Genomic DNA, 14,469 nt, shown 5'->3' with positions numbered 1-14,469 from the left:
ATGGCAAGAAAGACCATTGAACATTAAATTTTCCCTCATCACACACTACTTATGCGCAGGAGAGTTTTGTAGCTTTGAAATCTGATTACACCTGGCCTGGAATGCCAACAGAGCAAGTTTACCCAGCAGGGTGTTCATGACAAGGAGTCATAAATGGGAATTCATATCCTCACAGGATGTTCTTGCATAGGCCCCCAGTTGTGAGGTATGGGGGTAGAGGAGCCTCAGATAAGACCTCCTGGGGAGGTTATACCAACACCAAAGACCAGCTGTTACTGAAAGATGACCCGGGTCAAAAACAGTGATTCTTGGACAGATGGCGCCCCTAGTGGGGACTATAACATGCTTACTGGAAAGAGGAGATACTTCCTGTTGATTAGGAAGGACGGCCTCTTATGGATTGTCATTTGACAAGCAGACAGCGGTTGTTTATGTGGGTGGTGTCTGAGTGGACTTTAATAGCAGTCGCCAGCAAGAAATATTTCTCTCTTTGCTTTTCTTTCGCATTGAGCCCAGCTAAAAGATACCAAATACCGAGGACGACCATATGTAAAGTATTCTCTGTCCTTGTTTTGTTTTATATGTTCCGTAGTAACCTTTTAGTGTTTTATGTTAGCATTTCTACTTTCTTTATAATAAATTAAATCCTTAATTATTTAAGCAGTGTGTTTATTTTTATAGCTAGCATTGGTATTATACCCTTACTATTAACCTTAACAGAGCTTTGATCGACCATCAAAGGAATAGACAAGATAATACATGTTTATAATAAATAGGGGAGGTACAAACCACCCCATATTTATTATAATGGTAGGAGTCAGAAACACTGCACATGTTGGAATATTTACAATTATGTGCTGGGGGCTAGTTGCACCCCTAGCAGATGTGACTTGTGTTAATGGGTACTGCTGACTGGTACTGCTGATGAGTACTGCTGGTGGTTACTGCTGGCGGGTACTGCTGGTGGAGAGTGTGAGGAGCGGCGCTGGAGGAAGCATGCAGAGCCGATGCTTCCTGTATCTCTCAGGTCTCCTCACAGGCGGAGTGCATTTGATATCACTCCGCCTGTGACAGGACGGAGGCGGAACTATACAGGAAACATCGGCTCCATTCTAACAGCTGACAAAGACAGCTGTTAGAATATCGCGCGGTACTTGCAGGTGTCAGGGAGCCGCAGCCCACATAGTTTGAGCTCTGTCTGCTTACCAGAGGAGCTGCAGGTAACTCTATATTTTTCTCTGCCTACCAGGGACAGGATCTGTTAGTGAGGTCTGCTTATTGTGCTCAGAGTGCAACTCATTCTGTCTAGAGAATGTTTCACACTTATCAAATAGGGAAGCATGTTGGACAGTGGGAGGAAACCTAACGAATGGGTGCATGGGCTTTTGATACAGTCCTGATGATTGGCAGAGGGAAAGTTGCCTTGGTACATGCTGGGGTACTGTATAAAAGCCAGGAGCACATGTGCTCAAGGTCTTTCGTTGGGGAGCGAAGTCCCATAGGCAGGGGGCGGCTGCCTCCTCCTCTGTAGAGACGTCTTGCGGCCTTAGGGGGTCATCCTGAGGGCTGGAAGAGTAACGGAGAGGAGCTGAACCCAGGGGTCCAGGGAAGCTGACTGAGAGGGGAAACACTGGAGGTCCTGTTTCTGCAGTATCGTGAGTACAGGAGCTCGTATCCAGGGACCTAACCTGAGGGGGGCCACCTCTGCTCCTAGGATAGTCAGTGGACGGGTGTTAGCAGAGAGGGGATGCTAGTGAGAGTGTCCCGAAGATAAGATATCAACGACTAAGTCGTCTTGTCAGAGAGTAAAGAGGGCAAGAGGCTAAACCCCATCTACACTTGTGGCAGTGTGGATTCACAGCCTGGCTATTCCTGATCACTAGAGAAGTTTTGAAGATAGAAGTCCTCATCTATGTGAATAGTTCCGTTGGAGTATCCCACTATTCCCTTCTCCTATCCCGATTACAAAATAAACAACAAAAAAAAACAACACCCCTGGACTGTTTATTTTTCTGAAGAGCCAACAGGATCAAGGAGGGATCCAGGAACTTTATCTACTTATAACTGTGTGTTGGTAACCAGGGGAGCCTGTAGAGTTAATATACATCAGTTCCTGCGGGGGCAGTACTACATAAAGAAATCCAATGTTACATGGAATCTGCAACTCCTACATACTGTAAGTTATCTGAATTTTACAAGTAGTTGTTTTAGTAAAGAATTGTCTCTTCATGGAACGAGAAAGCAGACATACTGAGACCTACCTGAGAAATCCCAGAATTCCCAGTCTGTACTGGATCGCCACGTACACCACGTTTTCATGGGCGCTCAGTGCAGAGCCATCATACAGAGAGCCGGACTCCAATACCAGCCCCCCGCCGTGTATGTACACCATAACCTGGGGGAAGGAGAAAGCTGATTACTGGTGGCCTTTGTCTGAGATGATATCATTTAGAGTCTTGTTGTTCGTTGTTTGCAGTTAACCTGGTGACAGTATGAAAGGATGAGAGCGCAGGGTAGTTGAGCGCAAACAGGGAATACCAGGGCACTTACCGGTAGACTGGCGTTGCCACCTCGGTCAGATGGAGTGAAGATGTTTAGGTACAGACAGTCTTCAGACACCAGAGAATGAGTGACCTCCACTTCTATTAATTCCATCATTTTTTTGGTCATTTCTATCGGCTGAAGACACCTGGAAAAAAGATAGTGACTAATGTATAACTAAAAAGGGGTGCAGAGTGTGTGACTATCTCTGGGCCCATCAGGTTAGGGGGCCCTTACACATCGCTGCTACCCATGGAGGAGTGAGAGAGCCACATTGGAGGAATAAAAGGGCCACTTTTGGGGATCGTAAGGACCATATTGGTGGAGTGAAAGGGTCAAACTGAAGAAGTGGGAGGACCACATTGCAGCAGTGGAGGGACCACTTTGGAAAATTGAAAAGGGCTAATTTAAGGGATTTGAAGGACCAGACTGGAGGAATGAAAGGGTCACACTGAAGAAATGGGAGGACTACATTGCAGGAGTGGAAAGACCTTATTGGGGAGGTGGAAGGGCCATTTAAGGGAATTGGGAGGACCACACTGGAGTATTGAGAAGGCAACACTGGAGTAGTGAGAAGGCCACACTGGAAGAGTGAGAGTAACACTGGAAGAGAGAGCGCTACAATGGAAGAGTAAGAGCGCTACACTGGTGGAGTGGGAGGACCACATTGCAGGAGTAGAAAACCCTGTGAGAGAGAAGTGAGAAAGCCACTTTAATGAATTAAGAGGACAAAACTGGAGGAGTGAGATGGCTACTTTGAAAGATTGGGAAGACCAAACTAGAGGACCACACTGGAGGAGTAGGAAGGACACATGTAGCTAAAGAAACAAAAGATGTGCTTCTTCTTTAAAGTTTTGACTATGTTAACTCTCCATCTGGAAGATTCTATTGAGCCAGTAAGATGTCAGCTCACATCCCAGTGCTTACATGGGTGGATATTCTGCAGCATCTCTCACGGACTTCCAGGGTTCGGGCAGTTCTGGTGCTTCAAAACGCAGCAGCCCCACCGGCGGTTTGGCGAAGGGGATTCCATAGAAAGCGTGTATGTTTCTGTCCACCTCTTTTACAGTTAGCGTTGTCCCTCTGATTTTTCCGTACGTTGTTTCCACCAGGGGTCTACCACCATCTGCTTGGTAATAAAAAGAAGAAGGACATGAGTTTTCAGGGAATTATTTGATGTGATGTAATGTAGATAATCCCATCAATGTGTTCTTATTGTCCAAAAACCTCTTATTGCGTGTAGTGTGGAAACAATGTTTCTTTAATTTGTACGTACTTTCACATACCTGGGGGGAGTCTGAGGTGACAAAGGCGATACCTTCAGTCTAGGTACCTCTGAGTAGTATGACACACATGCAGCAGAGTGGTACAAACATTTGTGATGTGTCACACTGGCCAAAGTCGGTAACAGACAAGAGGGTACCAAATCAGCCATAGATGAAGGGTCAAACCAGAGTTTGCCAAAGTGAACAATGTGGTGCAAAGCAGGAGCATAGTAAATGAACTAGGTTGGGGTCAGAAACAACAGAGCGGAAATCCAAACCAAGCCTGGATTGGAAGATCCAGAGGAGGAAGGCCATAAAGCAAGCCATGGGGGTTACAGGATCTTGTCCATAGGCGGTCGCACAGGGTGTGCACAGGCACATCCTAATAACCCTGTGCAGCACAGATTCCCTCTACTGCCCTGGCTCCCTTCTCTTTCCCTGCAGTGCTGTCAGCTTCCCTCCTCTCTTCTCCTGCCGGCTGTTGCTGCAGGGATATTTTAGGATGAGTGGGTGAAGGGTCCGGTAAATTTGTAACTTACTTGCCCCTTCCCTTTCTGAATGAACATTGTGAGTGATCGGTAGTGTGTGTTTGAGCTTTGGGGTGCACACCCTAATGCAAAAGGCTTTGCACACCTAGGATTGGGTCACAGAGCTCAAGTCAGAAAGCTGAGCTTAAATGTTGTGTTTGGCACCAACACCAGCTCCGGGCATACAACTGTTATTGTACTCTCAAAATCGCTGCGAAGACTGCTCACTGCAATAATGTCACTGGTCCCCAAAAAAGTGTCAATTAGGTGTCTGATTTGTCCACCGGATTATCACAGTCTAGCTAAAAATCACTGATCGCCTCCAATACTAGTAAAAAAAAAAAATAAAACATTTTTAAAAATGATTTCCATAAAAATATCATATGAAAATATCACTTCATTCTCAACTAGGCAAAAATTGAAGAAGCAGGAGCAGGTTCATTTATAATAAAAAGCCCCATTCCCCGAAAACAAAGTGCAAAAATGTTAGGGACTGGGGAGGGGAGGAAAAGAGTGAGGCAACTTTCCATTTTGGGTGAAGGTCTGCTTGGGTGATGGGGTGTTTAAAATACAAACAAAAAACAGGACTATTCCTCCTGTGAAACTCTAAGCAAGGCCCGAAGCGAAAAAAAAAAAAAAAAAAAAAAATAGCGCAGGGCAGACATGACCATGTGAAGAGGGGAGACAGGGCAGGTGTGAGTTAAATTAAATTGTTTTGAGTTGGGGGGTATTCAGGGATTGGTGTATCAGGTTTGGGAGGGGTTGAGGTACAGTTAGGAGGGGTGGCCCCTCAGATTGGAGGTCAGTGGAAGTTCAACGGACGAAGGAAGAAGAAGCTTGGTCACCCACCTTTTTTCACTGCAGAGCATCTCACCTCAGCTTCCCTGGTCTGTGATGGCGGATTTGGACGTTTTGCTGGAGCAAATCAAGGCCGCTGCCGCGGTGAAGGGGACTGAGTGGCTCCGGTCCCAGGTCTCCACGTTGATGGGGGTTCAGGACTCTGCACAGGATTCGGAGGGGCTTGCGGTCCCGCGGGCTCGGCGGTCACGGCCGCCGGAGCGTTTTTCACCGGACCCTTCCCCTCGAGCTCAGCGTCATCCTAGGAGCCCCGACAGGGACCCTTCAGGGCCGCCGGCTAAGCGTCCTCCTGCTGCGGCCGTGCGCGCCTCTGGGAGGAATCCTCTGCATGGACGGAGCTCTGGGGGTAGTGGGGGGAGGCGGCCTTCGGTCTCTCCCCGTCCCTCTCGCCGGGGTGCTACTGGACTGGCGGGCTCCCCTACTGGCGATGCTCCGGTCGGAGGGGTGCCTCGGCGTGGGAGCGGCTTCATGGCGGCCGGTGGCAGCAGTGATCGGCGGGACTCGGAGTCGGCCTCGGCTGGGCGCAGAGAGATGACGCGGCGGGGCAAGTCACGTGGCCGGGTCATCGGAAGTTCGGCTGGTTCACAGAGGTCTCCGTCGGGCGGAGCTGGAGTACGGGGGCGTGGACGCCTGTCGCTCGGCTCTGCAGATGGCGGGAGTGCGACACCTGGTGGACGGATGTCGGCGGTGCCCGGGGACGATCGTTCGGAAGGCGAGGTGTCCGGATCGGATGTGGAAGAGGATGTCGGTGGTCGGTCGGCGACGAGGGAGGCTGGATCGGCGGCTGGGGGCGCCCCCCCTGGGCAGACAGGTGAGGTCACAATTCCTTCTCTGGCTTTGTCTGATTTGCGGGGCTTGTTTGATGTGGGGGGTGGGAGTGCTGGAGGGGCTCGGGGGGTGGGGGTGTCCCGGCCAGTGGGGGCGGGGACCCCGGAAGGGGGTGATGATGGGGGTTTGAGGGGCTTCCTCCTGGGTCTACGGGACCTCTTGGGGCGTTTGCCCCCGGGGGACGGGGGCCGCTTGTCTCCAGCGGCGGCTTGGGTGCCTCCGGCGGGGGGCTCGGGCACGGAGCCGGGGGGGGGCCCCGGGGCTGGCGGGGCCGTCTTCCACGGGGCTAGTTGCGGGGGGGGCTGGGGCCCCTCCCCAGGTTGTTGGTGCGCCGGCAGTGGTGGCAGTGACGGCCGGGGCGGCGGGGGACAAGACCGGGACGGCGAAGGAGGGGAAGGCGGACGCTGTTCGCCTGGACGATTCAGCGAAAGGTGAGGTATATGTTTGTTTTGAGGGCCCATTGGGGGCACATTTGAAGCAGGAAGTCCGGGAGAAGATCTGGAAGGGTGAGTACGTGGAAATCTTCACGCTGTTGCCCCTCGAGAAGTTTCACCTGGACAGGGTTAAACCGGAGGAGCGCAAGAAGGAGGACGAGGAGGCGCGACGCTATCGGCTTATCCCTCGGACCTTCGCCAATTGGCTGCAGGCCTTTGCCATTCTGGCGGGCGTCATAGGGGAAAAGGCGCCGGAAAACTGCTCGGCCCTGTTCTGCTACATGGACGCTGTAGGGGAAGCCTATCAGGTTTACGGGGGGTCGGCCTGGCTGCGGTACGACGAACAGTTCCGGCAGCGGAAGGCGGTTAGGCCGTCCTTGCGGTGGGACCACAAGGACATCAGCCTGTGGATGCGGCTCATGTCGTCTGCGAAGGCTCCGAATCAGTTTTTTCCAGGGGGGGCCGGTGGTTCTGCGACCCCGGGACAGCCGGCCGCAAAGAGGAGAGGTTTCTGCTGGCAATTTAATGAGGGTTCCTGTAAGTTCGGTGGCACATGTCGCTTCAAACATGAATGCTCCGGTTGCGGAGGTTCCCATTCCTTGGCTCGGTGTTTTAAGTCCGGAAAAGGGCGGTCCGGAGAGCCTTCGCACAAAGGGGACGACGCCGGTGAGGGTGGAAAGGCTGCGGCCTTTTCTAGATAGGTACCCCGATAGGGCGGCTGCCCGACTTCTGGGGGAGGGTTTTGCGGTGGGTTTTCGTATCCCTTGCTCTTTGGCCTCGGTGCCGCCGGTGGCGAGGAATTTGCGTTCAGCATTGCGCCACCCTTTGGTGGTGTCGGATAAGTTGCACAAGGAAGTGGCTCTCGGTCGCATGGCGGGCCCGTTCTCGGAGGTGCCGGTGCGTGACTTGGTGGTTTCGCCGTTGGGGGTGGTTCCCAAGAAGGAACCCAACAAGTTTCGCCTCATTCACCACCTCTCCTTCCCAAAGGGTGGGTCTGTGAATGACGCCATCGACCCGGATGCCTGTACGGTGTCTTACATTTCCTTTGACGCCGCGGTGGCCTGGGTGCGACATTATGGGCGGGGGGCCTTGATGGCCAAATCGGACATTGAGGCGGCGTTCAGGTTGCTCCCGGTTCACCCGGACAGTTTTCGATTGCTGGGCTGCCGGTGGCAAGGGGCGTATTATGTGGATCGCTGCCTTCCTATGGGCTGCTCCATATCGTGCGCGCTGTTTGAGACCTTCAGTTCCTTTGTGGAGTGGGTGGTTCGGGAGGTTTCCGGTGTGAATTCGGTGATCCACTATTTGGACGACTTTCTGTGTGTGGGCCCGCCCTCTTCCAACGGGTGCGCGATCCTGCTTGCCACGTTACAGCATGTGGCCGGGAGCTTCGGCATTCCGTTGGCCCCCGACAAGACGGAAGGCCCGACCACGGTGCTCAGCTTCCTGGGCATTGTCGTGGATTCGGAGGCCATGGAGTGTCGCCTACCGGAGGATAAATTGGGGGCTTTGAGAGCTGAAATTGAAGGGGTGCTGGGTTTGCGCAAGATTCAGTTGCGCAGCTTGCAGTCGTTGCTGGGTAAATTGAATTTTGCCTGCCGCATTATGCCCATGGGCCGGGTTTTCTGCCGACGGCTGTCGGCGGCGACTTCGGGGGTGAAGTTGCCCACTCACTTCGTCAGGCTCAACAGGGAACACAGGGATGACTTGCGTCTGTGGCACGGTTTTTTGGCCACATACAATGGTAGATCCTTGTGGATGGCCGGGCCGATCAGCAACTTTGATTTGGAACTGTTTACCGATGCTGCTGGTTCGGCGGGGTACGGGGCTTTTCACCGGGGGGCGTGGAGCGCCGCCCCTTGGCCGGGGGCATGGCGGGTAGCGGGGCTGGTCAGCAACTTGGTGTTGCTGGAACTGTTCCCGGTGGTGGTGGCCCTGGAGATTTGGGGGGCGGAGTTCAGGAACCTGAAGGTTCGCCTCCATTGCGACAATCTCGGGGTGGTTCAGGTGATCAACCGCGCGTCGGCTTCGTCTCAGCCGGTGGTGCGCCTCCTCAGGTATTTGGTTTTGCGGTGTCTACGGTTGAATGTTTTCCTGTACGCTGTGCACATTCCGGGGGTTAAGAATGATATTGCTGACGCGCTGTCTCGTTTTCAGTGGGACAGGTTCCGGGAGTTGGCACCGGCAGCGGAGCAACGCGGAGTCACGTGTCCGGAGTGGCTATGGGGGATTGCCTTGGGGTCCTCGCTGGATGGATCAGGAAGTCGGTGAGCGAGTCCACGTGGTCGGCTTATTGCAAGGTATGGTTGGAGTGGCTGGAGGTGTTGCGGGTGGCATCGGTGGATCCTCTGGGTCCGGAGGTCAGGTGGGTGTTACTTTCTTTTGTCTCTGATCATTTTGAGAGGGGCGCGTCGGCTTCCGCTGTGGCTCGCAAGTTGTCCGGCTTGGCCTTTCTGTTTAAATTTCTGGGTTGTCAGGATTACACGAAGGACTTCGTGGTAAGACAAGCGTTACGGGGCTATTCCAGGGCTTATCGGAGGAGGGACACTAGGCGCCCGGTGTCCTTCGCTCTTTTGCAGGACGTCTGCCGGCAATTGGGGGAGCACTGCGCCTCGAGTTACGAGGTGGTGTTGTTTAAGGCGGCCTTTTCTCTTGCTTTTTTCGGGGCTTTCCGGATTGGGGAATTGGTCAGCTCCTCCCGGACGGTGCCGGGGGGCTTATTGGGTCAGGATGTCTCTGTCGGTCGGGAGGGGGTTACTATCCTCCTTCGACGGTCCAAAACGGACCAGAGTGGCAAGGGGGTCCGTGTCCGGTTGTTCGCGGTGCCGTCTTCACCGCTGTGCCCGGTCGGGGCGGTTCGGGATTACTGGGCAATCCGCCCTTCGCGGCCCGGTTCATTTTTAATGCATGCGGACGGGTCGTCGTTATCTCGTTTTCAATTTGTATCGGTGTTCAGAAGGTGTGTGGGCTCTTTGGGTTTGGATGCCAGTAGGTTTGCATCTCATTCCTTTCGGATCGGGGCGGCCACTGAGGCTGCACGCTGGGGATTGAACGACGATGCGGTCAAACGCATTGGGCGCTGGGAGTCTAGGAGGTTCTTGTTGTACGTTCGTCCACAGCTGTTGGTGTAGGGTATGTACGGGGGGTGGTTTTGTCGCTGGGGGGGTGTGGGCCCGGCTGGTTATCTGATTATTGGTTGGTTTTCTTTTCCTTTTGTCCCCTTTTCTTGTAGGTTTGGAACCCTGCCTTGTTTGGATCGTGGGATACTCGTATGTTTTCTGGGGGGCCCGAGAGAGCTGATGTGCGTCCTAATGGTAGACAACTTGGTTTTTCTCGGCACGAGGCTTGTGTCAGGTGGCTGGGGGTGCCGGGGCTTACTTGGGGCAGGGTCCTTCCCGAAGTGCATCGTTTCGCCCGGTTGGACAGGCAGCCAGATGTTTTGGTGCTGCATGCCGGGGGCAACGATTTGGGGGCCAGGTCCGCGCGGGCCTTGATCAGGGACATAAAGTTGGATTTCCTTAGGCTGCGCACGGCTTTTCCGGCGCTGCTTGTAGTTTGGTCGGATATGGTGGCCCGCACGTCCTGGCGCATGGCCAGGTCGGTCGCGCGCCTTAATAAGGCTCGGATTAAGTTGAACAAGGAAGTGGGGCGCTTTGTGTGTCGGAATGGGGGGTTGGTGGTTCGCCACCTGGAGTTGGAAGTGGACACATGGCGGTATCTGCGGGATGATGGAGTCCACCTCAATGCGGTGGGTATAGATTTATGGGCCCTGGGATTACAGGATGGGATCCAGCGAGCCTTGAGGGTTTGGAGGGGCACGCAAGGGTAAGGTGTCACCCTTGGGTGCTGGTGGCGTTTTGTTGGTCTTTGCTGGCGGGGGAGGTGAACAGTTTAGGATAAGGGTATGGTTGGGACTCATCGTTGGTATGGGTCCCTATGGTGCATTCCATTTAATGTCAGTTTAAATGGAATTCAAAATGGTGGCACTGCGGGGAGTGGTTTGTCTCCGAGCCGGTGACGCGGCTGGAGGCCTATCAGGGCACAGGTCCCGCAATGCAGGATTTGGAATTATTTGGAGGAGCCTCAAAGACCAACAGGCCTAATGACTGATTGTTTTATGTTTGTAAGGAATGTTTTTTCTCCTTATGTTAATTTTAAGGTAAAAGGGTTAATAAAATGGCTGCTGTGGCCAATTAACTCCAAGCACGGTGTGGTCTCAATTATTTAGGTAAAGGGAAAGGTTTATGGCATGGGGGTGGAGCCTTTGGCTTTAAGCAGCCTAAGAGTTTGGGGGTGACATCTATTCTACATTGGTCAAGCAAGGCCCGAAGCGAAAAAAAAAAAAAAAAATAGCGCAGGGCAGACATGACCATGTGAAGAGGGGAGACAGGGCAGGTGTGAGTTAAATTAAATTGTTTTGAGTTGGGGGGTATTCAGGGATTGGTGTATCAGGTTTGGGAGGGGTTGAGGTACAGTTAGGAGGGGTGGCCCCTCAGATTGGAGGTCAGTGGAAGTTCAACGGACGAAGGAAGAAGAAGCTTCCCACCCACCCTCCCTAATTTCTGGGACTGTTATGGTTGATTTTGATTCATGTCTTTTGTGCTTTCTGTCCTTTCTGGGGGAATTTTATATTGTCATGGCAGCTGGGCGTTTTGTTGGTCTTTGCTGGCGGGGGAGGTGAACAGTTTAGGATAAGGGTATGGTTGGGACTCATCGTTGGTATGGGTACCTATGGTGCATTCCATTTAATGTCAGTTTAAATGGAATTCAAAATGGTGGCACTGCGGGGAGTGGTTTGTCTCCGAGCCGGTGACGCGGCTGGAGGCCTATCAGGGCACAGGTCCCGCAATGCAGGATTTGGAATTATTTGGAGGAGCCTCAAAGACCAACAGGCCTAATGACTGATTGTTTTATGTTTGTAAGGAATGTTTTTTCTCCTTATGTTAATTTTAAGGTAAAAGGGTTAATAAAATGGCTGCTGTGGCCAATTAACTCCAAGCACGGTGTGGTCTCAATTATTTAGGTAAAGGGAAAGGTTTATGGCATGGGGGTGGAGCCTTTGGCTTTAAGCAGCCTAAGAGTTTGGGGGTGACATCTATTCTACATTGGTCATGTACATTTGTTCTGTGTAAAGAGTGTTTCAGGAAAATACCCCATTATTGCAACTAGATGGAGCTGACAAACATAATAAATAATTATTTATTTCCTATGACCATCAGCTTCATCTAGTGATCCTAATGGGGTATTTACCTGATTCATTTTATTCTGTGAGAATCATTAAAATTTAACCTGGGGAGGAAATAACCTAGTAACATTTTATGTTTGCCCCATTAGCACAGATATAATATATGTGCAGTTTAATGGTACAAATTAGGTTTTATTTGGGAGCTGGCTGGGACTTTCTCACAGCCGGCTCCCCACTGTACATGTGCAAGACACGGCAATACAGGGGCAGGGCAAGTGCACTCCATTCATTCTCAACTAGGCAGGAATTGAGGAAGCAGGAGCAGGTATCTATATAATAAAAAGCCCCATTCCTTGAAAAAAAAAAAAAAAAAAAAGTGCTGATATGTTAGGGGCTGGGGGAGGAAAAGAGTGATGGCAATTTTCCATTTTGGGTGAAGGTTTGCTTTCAAGGGATGTTAAAAAAAAAAAACAAAAAAAACCCACAGAGCTATTCCTCCTGTGAAACTCTATATACACTGCTCAAAAACATTAAAGAAACACTTTGAAAACACATCAGATCTTAATAGGGAAAACATCTCATGCTGGATATCTATACTGGTATGGACTGGGTAATGTGTTAGGAATGAAAGGATTCCACATCGTTTGGTGGAAATGAAAATGATCACCCTACAGAGGGCTGAATTCAAAGACACCCATAAAATCAAAGTGAAAAAATGATGCAGTAGGCTAGTCCGTTTTGTGAAATTTCATTGTAGCAACTCAAAATGGTCATCAATAGTTTGTATGGCCCCCACGTGCTTGTTTGCATGCCTGATCAAAGTCGGGCGTGCTCCTTTTGAGACGACAGATGGTGTCCTGGGGTATTTTCTCCCAGATCTGGACCAGGGCATCACTGAGCTCCTGAACAGACTGAGGTGCAACCTGGCGGCGTCAGATGGACCAAAACATAATGTCCCAGAGGTGTTCTATTGGATTTAGGTCACATGAGGGGCCATTCAATGGTATAGGAGGATGAAGGTATTCCTTCATCCTCCAGGAACTGGCTGCATACTCTCGCCACATGAGGCCGGGCATTATCATGCACCAGGAGGAACCCAGGACCCACTGCACCAGCGTAGGGTCTGACAATGGGTCCAAGGATTTCATCCCAATACCTAATGGCAGTCAGGGTGCCATTGTCTAGTCTGTAGAGGTCTGTGCATCCCTCCATGGATATGCCTCCCCAGACCATCACTGACCCACCACCAAACCGGTCATGCTGAACAATGTTACAGGCAGCATAATGTTCTCCATGGCTTCTCCAAACCCTCACATGTGCTCAGGATGAACCTGCTCTCATCTGTGAAAATCACAGGGTGCCAGTGGTGGACCTGCCAATTCTGGTGTTCAATGGCAAATGCCAATCAAGCTCCAAAGTGCCAGGCAGTGAGCACAGGGCCTACTAGAGGACATCAGGCCCTCAGGCCACGCTCACAAAGTCTGTTTCTGATTGTTTGGTCAGAGACATTCACACCAGTGGCCTGCTGGAGGTCATTTTGTAGGGCTCTGGCAGTGCTCATCCTGTTCCTCCTTGCACAAAGGAGCAGATACCTTTCCTGCTCATGGGTTAAGGACCTTCTATGGCCCTGTCCAGCTCTCCTAGAGTAACTGCCTGTCTCCTGGAATCTCCTCCATGCTCTTGAGACTGTGCTGGGAGATACAGCAAACCTTCTGGCAATGGCATGTATTGATGTGCCATCCTGGAGGACTTGGACTGCCTGTGCAACCTCTATAGGGTCCAGGTATCGCCTCATGCTACCAGTAGTGACACCGACCCTAGCCAAATGCAAAACTAGTGAAAACAGTCAGAAAAGATGGAGTAGGGGAAAAAAAAAATTCAGTGGCCTCACCTGTAATATCGTTCTGTTTTAGAGGTTGTCTCACTGTTGCCTATGTAGTGTCCCTTTTGTTAATTTCATTACCGCTAAAGCAGCTGGCTCTAATTACCAACCCCCTCTGCTACCTAACTGACAAGATCAATATCCCAGGAATTTATTTGACTTGATGCTATACTCTTGATTAAAAAGTGTTCCTTTTATTTATTTGAGCAGTGTACATTTGTTCTGTGAGAAGAGTGGTTAAGGAAAATACCCCATTAATGCCACTAGATGGAGCTGACAAACATAATAGCTAATTATTCATTTCCTATGACCATTAACTCCATTTAGTGATCGTAATGGGGTATTTACCTGATTCATAGTATTCTGTATGAATCATTAAAATGTAACCTGGATAGGAAATAACCTAGTAACATTCTATTTTTGCTTCCATTCTCACAGAATTAACGTATGTGCAGTTTAGAAGCACAAATTATGTTTTATTTTATTTATTGTATGATTATGGTATTTTCATAATGTTTTAAAAAATAATAAAAATTAAAAAAAGAAAAATACACCAAAGTGTTTCTCAAAGCCAAAACTTTTTTTTTTTTTTTTAGGACACAAACTCTACAAAGAATACAGTGTCTTTTATGACTATTATGATAATGAGCGGCAGTAACAAAGCTCCACATACAGTACTGTATATAACAGATTCCCTACATATACAAATGAATTGCACAGTCTTACAATTACAAATCAGGATTACGAAGTAAAGTGATAGTTCAGATATAAATCAGCCGTAGGATTTGTTTGCAGTCTGCAGTAGTGAGATCTCTCCATGTTTCTTGGATCTGATCCCAGACACTGCAATCCTGTTACACGCTATATATTTGTATTCATGATGTAAATAACAAAAGTATGGTAATCATGATGGGCGTAACGGGAGTGCAGAGATAGAAAAGACTGTCAG

At 50.4% G+C, this 14,469-nt stretch overlaps 1 protein-coding gene across 1 annotated transcript in view; it reads right to left on the bottom strand.

The window, feature by feature from the left end:
- LOC309566026 (uncharacterized protein) overlaps positions 1-14,469 on the bottom strand; it is a 62,064-nt gene that overhangs the window by 22,286 nt on the left and 25,309 nt on the right. The window contains exons 13-15 of the mRNA XM_082271045.1: positions 3,469-3,667; positions 2,551-2,689; positions 2,262-2,395 (exon numbers count right to left, since the gene is read on the bottom strand). Coding sequence (XP_082127171.1) covers positions 2,262-2,395; positions 2,551-2,689; positions 3,469-3,667 — 472 coding nt within the window. The remainder of the gene's footprint in view (positions 1-2,261; positions 2,396-2,550; positions 2,690-3,468; positions 3,668-14,469) is intronic.

The sequence above is a fragment of the Pelophylax lessonae genome, assembly GCF_965119305.1.
Source record: "Pelophylax lessonae genome assembly, chromosome: 10".
NCBI lineage: Eukaryota > Metazoa > Chordata > Amphibia > Anura > Ranidae > Pelophylax > Pelophylax lessonae.
Note: the sequence above shows the minus strand (reverse complement) of the source record. Positions and strands in the feature narration are given on the sequence as shown.